Here is an 11228-nt window from a genome sequence, read left to right as displayed (position 1 = left end):
ACGGACCCGACACGAGATTAACGTGTTTGGGTTGAGACTTAATGACCTATTTATGTAAGTGGGTCGACACGAACACGACACGATATTTAATTGGGTTGGGTTTGGGTTGAGCTCTCTAAACACGAGCCCGACACGAATGACCTGTTTACTAAATTAATTCTAATTTTTCTTGATCCTCTATCACATAAATATACTTAAACTTTCCAAATATGGACATGACATGAAAACACGACATGAACCCGACACGAAATTAACGGGTTAGGGTTGAGGCTTGATGGCCCATTTATGTAAGTGGGTCGACACGAACACAACACGATATTTAATTGGGTCGGGTTCGAGTTGGAGGGTTTATGACCCGTTTACATGTGACACGAACACGAACCCGACACGACCCGACCTGTTTGCCAGGTCTAATTTAAATCGTAAAATTTATCTATATAATTCCTCATTTGTAATAAAGATAGTAGTTAAAAGGTCTTATATGTGGTAAATGAAAAATCCAATAACTTGGATTATAAAGCTTCACAATTTCTCATATTGTTACTTTTGATTTATTTCAAAACCATCTTAAATATTGTAATTAGCACACTTGCGAAAAAGTGAAAAATAAGGTGTATATGTGCATGTGATTCAAACATTCATAGTCTTCTTAAAAGTACTCCATATTTATATCTTTTAAGATTTTAAAATTTTAAACGTTTAATAAGTTGTATAGTTAGTTTTGTAATTAAAATGATGCTTATTTAATTTTAATTTTAATTTTAATTTTAACTATCTCAATTTGCAGATTATTGATTGTGAGGAGGCTATTAAGAAGTGGAGATTACATGTTTGCATCTAAATGTGAAAAACGAAAACATATTTTTTACTCTTTTAGTTGGCTTACAAAGCATCACCATTCATCATCGGCGAGATTCTCTATTATACATGTATATTTTTGCTAAAAAGTATAGATTTTGAGGAAAAGTTAAATTAATAGTATCTATTTAACTTTCTTAAAAAAACTATCAGATATGTAACCGCGATCTTGGAGTGCTTTGTTGATCGACCTAATGACGCAGCCATTTTTAGCTTAATTATTTATGACGTACATCATAAATACATAAAAATAACAAATTTGTAAAAAATTTAAACAAACATTTATAGTTATAAAATTAGCTACATTAAATTGTTGACTACAAAATATTCATGAATAATATTAACATGTATTAAAATATATGGAAATAAAATTCAAATTAAAACTTCTTTCTATATTACTATGATCATGAAAAATAATGTAAAAGAAGTAAATATTTCCAAATGTTTGGTTTATAGCTTATTCGCGACAAAAAAAAATATTTTATATTTTAGTTAATGATGGACGTCAACAAAAGCAAATAAATGGGACAAATAGAACAAGTCCGCGATTTTCGCGGGTACAAAACTAGTTCTTGTTTAAAACAGGTATATTCGTCTTAAACTTGAAATGAGTCAAATAAGATCAGATGAAACACCAACAAAATGTCTAGGCCTAACAAAAAGCCTGCTTCATCTAGACCTGACGAAACAACATGGATCCGCTAGGTCAACCTAGCTCGACCAACCTAGCTTGATCATATTGTCAGATCCATATATTAGCCGCTCGCCCGACCGCTACGCATGTCTTGACCCGTAATCCCTTTGGGGCGGTTCACGACCAAAGAGTTGGGCCCGACCGTCCAAGCCCATAAAAGACACAAAAATAGCAGAATGTGTCGAGTTAGGGCGAAGCTTACGGGTCCTACCCGTGCAATCCACCCCCCTTGATTGGTCGATTCAGGTCTTGGACTGAGCAGCCTAGCCCGCCTTAGCTCTCACCCTGTTGAGGTTAAGTTTAGTGTCATTTATTTATCCAAACAAAGTGTTAATTAACTCTTTTTACTCTTAAAATGAATATATCGTCATAAGATTAACCTACGAAGTAGTATTTGCACGGGTTCTCCGAGCCAAATGGCAAAAAATGAATATTGACCTCAGCAAGTCTTCCTTGTATCGGGAATATTTGTCACAAACTTGCGACGGGTGAAATTGGGTAGATAAGATAAAATATATCGGTAGTTCCTAAACACTCTGCTTTTGTCTTATTTACCCTATATAGATACTACTTACCCATCACAAATTTACAAGAGATATGCTCGTTGTAAATGTGAATTTGTGTATTGACCTAGGGACAAAACGAATCCATATGGACCCAAGACAACAGTGTACCATGATTCTGTGATCAAAACAAACGCACACAGCCCACAAAAGAATTACACCTAAGCAACACTACTCTTTACAACACCTAGCAATCTTCGCAATTTTACCATTTTTTTTCTCTCCATCCAATATTAATCACTCTCTAATCTCTCTTAAACACTAATCAAATTCTATTAATTTTACTGGGTCAATTCACTTTTCTACTGGGATACTCTCTTAATCTTCATAATATTGTTTTAGGGTAAATTAAAGTCTTATTTTTCACATATTATCTCCTTCTTCAGGTTTGTTATCTTCTTCTATATTCATTAATCAACTAATTATTATTTATTAATTAATGGGTTGTTATTATTCTGTTGATTATGCAATTATCGGGGTGGGTTTACTTAGAAATTAATTTTACTGTTTTTTTTGTTTGATGGGTTGTTATTGAATTTGTTGTTTTAAGTAGTTATAGTTAATGTTGTTTGTTAGTAGTATTTCATTGCATTAATGAAGTATGTTTTATGTATGGAGTAGTTGTGCAATACTAATTCTTGTTTAAGACGGACATATCCGTATTGTATTTAGAACGAGTTAAATAGGATAGATGAGATAAAAGTAGAATGCGTAGCGGCCTAGGGAGTAGGGGGTAGCAAAAAGCCTGTCTCATCTATCAAGTGGGGCGCTATTTGACTTGTTTTAGTCATGACACGGATATGCCCGTGTTAAGAGAGACCAGCGACTTGTGCAAATTTTAAGTGCTTGATAGTTTGTTGATTGCTGAGGGTTCTGTTTACCTGAGAATACTGTCAAAGGTGAAGTGTTTACTTATGGATTGCAGCATAATTAATTGATTGGTGGAAAGGTTTTTTGTAGTTGTAGAGAGGGATTTGATAATGAACTCATATCGAATGGAATGGGAAAGGTTCGTCCTCTCTTTATTCTAGAGAACTGATTTCCATGGTTGATTGGATTTAGGTAATGATACCTTGAGGCTTGAGGTAGAGAAGATAAGAATGTTCCTTGCTTGACATGTGTGCATACATTTTCGATAACTAAATTTAGTATTCTTGAGGATTCTTTGGTGGCACACCTGCGCAGACGGAGTTTGGTCTATCTATATATTGTCTTTGTATCCTTATGTGTGCAAATTGATAGTTGGCATAACTTTTTGTTAGTTAATGCATGAGTGACTGGTGTAGTTTGAAGGGGAATTGTCATAAACCTAATGGCTGGGTTAGGAATGGAGTGTTGCTGTTGCCAGTTTCACGAGCCCTTGAGGCACTTTGGTGAATCTTGTGGATTTTATGCCTTTCCCCTGGCTGAATGGTTGCCTGGGAGAATCTTGTGGATTTTATACCCGTCTTGAGAGAGACCAACAGGTTGTGCAAATTTTAAATGCTTGAGAGTTTGTTGATTGCTGAAGGTTCTGTTTACGTGAGAATACTGTCAAAACCTTTACTTATGGATAGCAGCATAATTAAAAGATTGATGAATGGTTTCCTCCAGTTTTAGAGAGGGACTTGATATTGTAGAACTCATGTCGAAATGGAGTGGGAAAGATTCGTTCTTTCTTTACTGAAGGGAACTGATTTCCATGGTTGATCGGATTTAGGTAATGGTACCTTGAGGGTTTATAACAGAGAAGAAAATCCTGTCGCCTGACATATTTGCTTACATTTACCTGCTATATTTCGTATTTTAGAGGATTCTTTGTTGGTGCAACTGTGCAAGTGCAGTTTGGTTTATCCATGTACCGTCTTTGTATCCTTATGCGGACAAAATTGGTAGTTAGCATAACTTTTTGTGTGAGTTAAGGTACAAATGACTGGTGTAGTTTGAAGGGAAATTGTCATAAACCTAATGGTTGGGTTAGGAATGGAGTGTTGTTGCATGGGTGAGTCTTGTCGATTTTATGCCTTTCCCCTGGCTCTGAGCCATGCTCTTCAGAATCTCTAAAGTGAGATGTCTTTTCTTTCATTGTTTGATTGAGAAATCAGGTACTATTCGCGTATGCCTATCTTATATGCCAAGCATTCTGAAAGGCATCTCTCATGTGCAATGTGGTAATATTTCGCTGCCATTCCCCATGTAGTTTCATCATAGATTCATAGGTCTTGCAGAAACAGACACTCTGTGCTCACCAACATAGGGGTAAGATTGCATACATCTAACCCCCCTTACATCACCACTTTCACGAGCCATTGAGGCACTTGGGTAGTGTTTTTTTGTAATGTGATGACATTTCATATTTTCAGACCCATACCGACTCTTCTATTTTATAGGTTCTTGTTCTTCATATGCATAGGTTTTATTCCGTTTCGCTTTTTTGTCTTTTTATTTCTCTGTTGCGTCCTGTTAGATTGTTACAAATCAGATTCAGCTGGTGATTAGAGATACCCGTTATGATTTCTCCACTTGGTTCCTACTCCAGGTGTATTCTAGATGCCCAAGTAAGTGGGTTATTTGCTTGTGGAAAGTGATCAATTTTAGAGCTATGAAAGATCTAAGTGGAGGTGGTTCGGGAACTCCTAGGTTCAGGCGCCGTAAGCAGTCAAATGAGGTTCGTATATATGGATTAACGTCATCCTTATTAATGTTCAAATCCTTTTTAACTTTTAATTGAGTTATCATGTATCCTTAATATGAACGCCCTTTGAAATGATACACGCATGGATGCATGGTCTAAAGAAGTGTGTTAAACTTTGACTTATGTGGTCTAACTAATGTATAACTTTGACCATGTTTTCGGTTTTTATATTTGAGTAAACTCACTAGTGAAGCAATACTCCTTATTATGAAAATGTAATGGACTTAATTAATCATACAGAGTAAAATACTATGCTCAAAATTCATTATTAATTTAAAGAAATATGTGGTCAAAGTTGGGGTGGCTTGACGGTTTGACCTCACGAATACTTTTTTGGGAAAGAGGGAGTAATATATAGGCTGTGTAACTCTTAACCTGAATTGTTTGGTAAATCTTTTCCTGTCAGATTCCTGCAGAAGTTACAAGACCAAATGGGGGCAGTTTACTTGTTGATGATCATAACAAGTACAGATCCATGTGGATTCGCACTTATTCTACTCTGTGGATGATTGGGGGCTTTATCTTCCTTATCTACATGGGTCATCTGTATATCTGTGCTATGGTGGTCGTGATCCAAATCCTAATGGCCAAAGAGCTGTTTAGTCTTTTAATAAAAGTTCGTGAAGATCGAAGTCTTCCTGGTTTTAGGCTACTAAATTGGTATGGGCTTTTTGTCTTAGAAAGTAGAAACTGTTGGATGCACTGGTTTTGGTCGATGCCCTAGCAATGAGAAGACGTCTAATCTTGCATACTCTGTTTACATTGCCAGGCACTTTTTCTTCACGGCAATGCTATTTTTGTATGGCCGCTTTCTTAGTCAGCGGCTTGTCAATACGGTCAATTCAGACAAAGTTTTGTATAAGCTTGTGAGCAGCCTGATCAAGTACCATATGGTCGTCTGTTATTTTCTCTATATCGCAGGTAGGTCAAATTTTCTAATTGAATTGAAAAGTCCCCTCTGTGGTGAAATGGTTGCTGATGATATTTTAATTTGTTTTAGGTTTTATGTGGTTTATTCTCTCGCTGAAGAAAAAGATGTACAAGTATCAGTTTGGGCAGTACGCATGGACGCACATGATTCTTATAGTTGTGTTCACCCAGTCATCATTCACTGTGGCCAACATCTTTGAAGGAATGTTTTGGTAAGAGGTCTTTGATAGACTCTATCAGCTGCATATTACGCTTACGTCTTTCTATATGTATCATAGTGGGTTATCTCCATTAAATTGAAACCTTGCTTCATGGTGGTAGCCTTTTTGAAAATGATAAAATGGTCATATTATTGCTGAAATGCTGAAATGAAATCAAAAGATACAATCTCAGCTACAGCCTCTGCCTCTGGTCTTGATCCAACCTAAACTTTTGTAGATAAATCTATTGGTAAAGTAAGAGCCACAATGTTCGCAACCATAGTACCTTCCCTCTTAGTATAGCTAAAATTGACTGAAACTAAACATCTGGGCAGCTCCAAAACGTCCTACATTACCATTTACCAACATAATTACTTGGGAATTTTCTGAAATTTAACATAGTGATTATTTCTGGAGAATCTGACTCAAGAATCGTCCATTTAACTTCCATTTTTGCAGCCATAGATATGGTGGTAGGTTTTATGGAAAATTTATGTAAATTATTTCCTTGACCTGTATTTAATGGAAATTCATGCAATTTTTTGTATTCACATTCATACAAACAGACGATCAAATATAGAGTTTGATTTTAGTTGAATCTTTTCTCTTCTCCATAATGTGAAGATGTGAGCTTAAGTTGTTCCATTTTGCAAACACTCTTCCGTGTCTTTCAAGTTGTATGAATGTGATTTTGGTGTAGCTTAAATGTTATAGTGATTTATTCAACACCAGATGGGCTTTTTCTTTTCTTTGCTACTGTATTTATCTTCGTGCTATACAAGTTGTTTCTGCTTCGTATTAGGCTTTTTCCTTTTTTTTTGTTCCTTTATAATGGAAGAATAAGTTGGGTTTATCTGGTTGCAGGTTCCTTCTTCCAGCATCACTTATTGTCATAAATGACATTGCAGCTTATTTATGTGGGTTCTTTTTCGGAAGAACACCTTTGATCAAGCTTTCTCCTAAGAAAACTTGGGAAGGTTTCATCGGGGCTTCTGTTGCTACCATAATTTCTGCTTTTTTGGTATGTGCTCTTCTTCTATCTTGCTGCAAGAGTGCAAGCATTCAACTCTTCACATTCTGATCTGATTACACTTTATTTACACGTATATGTTTGTAATCGACTGATAAAAAAACTTGCTGCAATCACATAACGCTTTTAAAAGAATATCATGTGTGTTATCACTGGCTAGTGGCTAGTATAGATTCTTTCTTGAGAATACTTTGCTATTTCGCGTGTGTTTATGGAGTTATGACATTGTCTATTTTTATTGCAGCTCGCAAATGTCATGGGTCGGTTTGAGTGGCTTACTTGTCCTAGAAAGGTACAAAATTTCCGTACATCTAAAGCTATAACTTAGTAAAAAAGATTTTACATTTTGGTCATCTGATGTGTTGACCTTATTTTTCTTGTTTTATATCCACCACACCACTAGGATTTATCAACTGGATGGCTCCATTGCGATCCTGGACCAATGTTTAAGCCAGAGTACTACGACTTTCCAGGATGGATCTCGATCTGGGTTAGTTTTACTTCTTTTTTATACGCGTTTGTCAATCAAAAATAGCGCCTACCTCGAATGGGCAGCTCTCTCTCTCTCTCTCTCTGTAAAGTATGAAATCAACCATGGACAAAAGATTTAGCTATGAAAGTTGTAAGTTTCTTCTTTTTAAAAAAAACAAATTAAGGAACTGCAAGCAAATATATAGTATTAAGCATGATTCTGCCGCACCGCTGCCGAGATCCAGTTGCGGCCAATACTGCGATTTTGAAGCTATCATTTAGGCTTTCACTCTTATATCCCATTAAGTGTTGGGCAGCCAAGCAATGTCACGTAAAAAAGAATGTGATGGAAATGTGTATGTTACGGTAGTTGTGTGGTTATAAAAAACAGGATCGGTAAAGAAATGAGTAGATTGGGTGAAAATAGAAGTTGTGTTTGTTGACGATAAGATGACAGAGAAACAATATAAGGTGGTTCGGCCATATGAGAAGGAGACTAAGCGATGCTGCCACAGAAGTGGCTTAAGAGTTAGAGAAAGAACTTTGTGAGGGCTAGGACTTAGGGAAGAATTAAGAAAACGTGAAATCAGTTGAGAAATGGGGTGATTGGGAGAAAGCCTTTGGAACTAAGAATTGCGAGGCTACATTTGTTTCTTTGAAAATGTGATCATGTGCTTTTCAGCATATTTTTTTTACCTTCCATTCCCTGTAAATATACCAAGTCTTCCATGGTGGGAAATTTTCGCCAGAGAATGGACTTTCACGCCTTCCCTTACCACGTGTTATCCAAATACACTGATAGTGTCCCTTTGATATGTACATTGGCATCTTGTCATGGGTTTACTCATTCGACCTTTATAGTATTAAACGTAGGTTAATATTCACTGTGTTGCATTGAATATCAATCAGCTGATTTCTATGTTTGCAGTCACCGTGGAAGGGTATCTCCATCATGCCAGTTCAATGGCATGCATTATGTCTTGGTCTATTTTGTTCGATAATAGCTCCTTTTGGAGGCTTTTTCGCCAGCGGCTTCAAAAGAGCATTCAAGATCAAGGTTAACCTCCATAAATGGACCTCACACTTGTAAGCTGCAACTTCTTTTTTGTTGAAGCCTTATATTTTTTTGTCTGTGTTTCTCTCAGGACTTTGGCGATAGCATTCCTGGGCATGGCGGAATGACTGATAGAATGGATTGTCAGGTATGCTCCACGTGTTCAACGTGCTGTAACTTCCATTTTTAGTGCTGACTTGCTGTGTGTAGTTTCTTTGGAGACAGTTTCACGTCTCCGTACCCATGTATCCGTCAATTCTCTAACTCAAAAGTTACCTATTTCATTAAGTACTGTTAAAATAAACTACCTCTTAATATTCTCATACTATGTTGCTCGGACTCCGTCACAAGTATCTGACACGGTTACGTGTCCAAGTGTCGGATTCATCAATTTTATTAAAAAATTATATGTTTTTGGTCTAAAATGAAGTGTCTGATTGTCCTACCCGTGTCCGAGTGTCCAGTGTCCGATACGGGTACGCGAGGTAATATTGAAGACTCTGAGCAACATAGTTCTCATATAATTGAGTTGGTTATATTATTACAAGACAATCTCATACGAGAATTTCTTGAGTCGCAAACAATTGTCCTGTCTTGAAACATGCTTTTGTTATTAATCAATTTGAAGTTCACAATTTCTGGTTGTGATGGGAAAATTACCAGTAGATTATTATAATGTCATGTTGTTGATCGTCTTCTAGGAAGAGTATATGTTTTGTACACGGGGGTAAGCGACCCCCTACCCGCCAGAACCGGACATAAGCAGGAATTTGTTGTGGTGTCAATTGTCTTTCTCTTGGTATAACATTTCAATTGAGCAATCTAATTAATCTCTTTTCTTTTCAGATGGTAATGGCCGTCTTTGCGTATATTTATTACCAGTCGTTTGTTAAGCCACAAAGCTATTTCTCGGTCGAAACTGTTGTGGACCAGGTAAATCCCACTTCAATTATTAGGTTTTAGATATGAAATTCCGACCAAGTAAATCATGCTTATGGTATCTTCATTGTAGATATTGATGAACCTTACATTCGAGGAGCAACTAGATCTATATCGGAGGCTTGCAGAGATCTTGCAAGAGAGAAGTTTCGGGCAATCGTAGACTAGGTAGGACCCTTTTTTCCGTTGCAGGTTTGTCTCAATGATTCCTCTTTCTGCCTTGTAAATGTCATGCTGGAGAAATTTCGCCGGCCTTGGTGTATTATTATGCTTTTTTGCACATTTATCTCTTTGTTTATCAGTTCTTTTGCACCCAGTTAGTTTTCGATGCATATAAATAAAGTGGAAATTCTCGTTATTTAGATTGCCAACTCGAGTTGGCTTTTCTTACAATATTCTTTGTTTTCTGTATGTCTATTGTGTTTGGTATTTGTTTCATATGAACTCCGTGGAAGGGGTAGATACAACAACCATCTTAAACAAGAATTTGTGTTAGACTAATTTGTATGGATTAGTACTGACAAGGGCTGGGCATTGGCCCAAAATCGGACCGGAACCGGAACCGGAATCGACAGAAATTCCGGTCCAAGATCGGACCGGACCGGTTGGACCGGGATTTGCCATAATATGCCCACTTTTTCAAATTCCGGTCCAAAAATTCTCAAACCGGATTATGATATAGTATATTTTTAAGAAAAAAATAAAACCGGTTCGGAAACCGGAGTCCTAGAAAATGGTGAACCGGAGACCGGACCTGAATTTCTAATTCCGGTTCCAGTTCGGACCGGTCCATTTTCCCGGTCCGAACCGGATTTTGCCCATCCCTAGTACTGTAGTAGGTAATTGATAATAAATGTGATCAGAAAATGATGCTTAGAAAACGATTTCCTCGATCCTATATTGTCATGTTATGGATGGTCTATTCCTATATCTCCAAACAAAAAATGTATAGCCATTTACTTAAATAATCATTTTTATCTTTTTCATGTTTCACAAGACAATGGAGTATGTACAAAGTAAAAAAAAAAAGAAGAAAATAGCAACTCGAATTAATTAATACACTTCTTACAAATAATTGACTTTACCCTAACTTGTTTGTCCTTGTTGACAATTTTAGTAATTTGATCGTATTATTGTGACATTATTCTGATGTTAATAAAGAGATTTCCCTTTTAAAGTTGAGCGAAAGTTGTAGAGTCATTTTCCTTGGTTTTTATAACAATTTTAGTAATTTGATCATGTCATTGCGACATTATTCCGATGTTAATGAAGAGGTTTCCCTTTTAAAGTTGAGCGAAAGTCTTATGTAAGTTTTCCTTGGTTCTTATAACAATTTTAGTAATTTGATCATGACATTGCGACATTTACGCCCTGATGTTATTAAAGAGGCTTCTGCTCAAAATGGAAGGGAGGTCAGCTCATACATGATTTTTTCCATCTCTAAAATGGAGAGACGGTTGTATTTAATAAACGAGTATAGCAATCTTATTTACTTTATAATATGCTCGAAAATGAAAATCATTCATGATTGCAAATAAGAAGTATTACACTTTTAAGCTCATACATGATTTTTTCCATCTCTAAAATGTAAAATCCCATGTTTGATTTATTAAACCTAGTTAGTTATCTAGTATTATGATCTTTACAAAGTTAATAACTATTGTATGGTACGAAAATATCGGTTAAAGTTGATGCTGTCTGACTATCAAAGTCGAGTTGAGACTACAGAAATGGGTTGTGCCATCAAAGTCGAGTTGAGACTATAGAAATGGGCTGTACTGGGCTGAAGTGATCGATATGTCTATTTGAAGTCAC

General features: G+C 36.3%; 1 protein-coding gene across 1 annotated transcript; it reads left to right on the top strand.

Annotated features, from left to right (window-relative positions):
- The first annotated feature begins 2272 nt into the window (after positions 1-2272).
- Positions 2273-9806, top strand: LOC141610844 (phosphatidate cytidylyltransferase 1-like). Its single transcript, XM_074429116.1, has 12 exons — positions 2273-2501; positions 4634-4762; positions 5196-5449; positions 5559-5710; positions 5790-5931; positions 6784-6940; positions 7194-7241; positions 7353-7439; positions 8349-8477; positions 8566-8622; positions 9321-9407; positions 9487-9806. The coding sequence occupies exons 2-12, from the start codon at positions 4697-4699 to the stop codon at positions 9574-9576; spliced, it is 1269 nt and encodes a 422-aa protein (XP_074285217.1). The 5' UTR covers positions 2273-2501; positions 4634-4696; the 3' UTR covers positions 9577-9806.
- Positions 9807-11228: the final 1422 nt, after the last annotated feature.

Source organism: Silene latifolia, chromosome 11, assembly GCF_048544455.1.
Source record: "Silene latifolia isolate original U9 population chromosome 11, ASM4854445v1, whole genome shotgun sequence".
Taxonomy (NCBI): domain Eukaryota; kingdom Viridiplantae; phylum Streptophyta; class Magnoliopsida; order Caryophyllales; family Caryophyllaceae; genus Silene; species Silene latifolia.
This window is presented reverse-complemented; position numbering and strand designations above follow the sequence as displayed.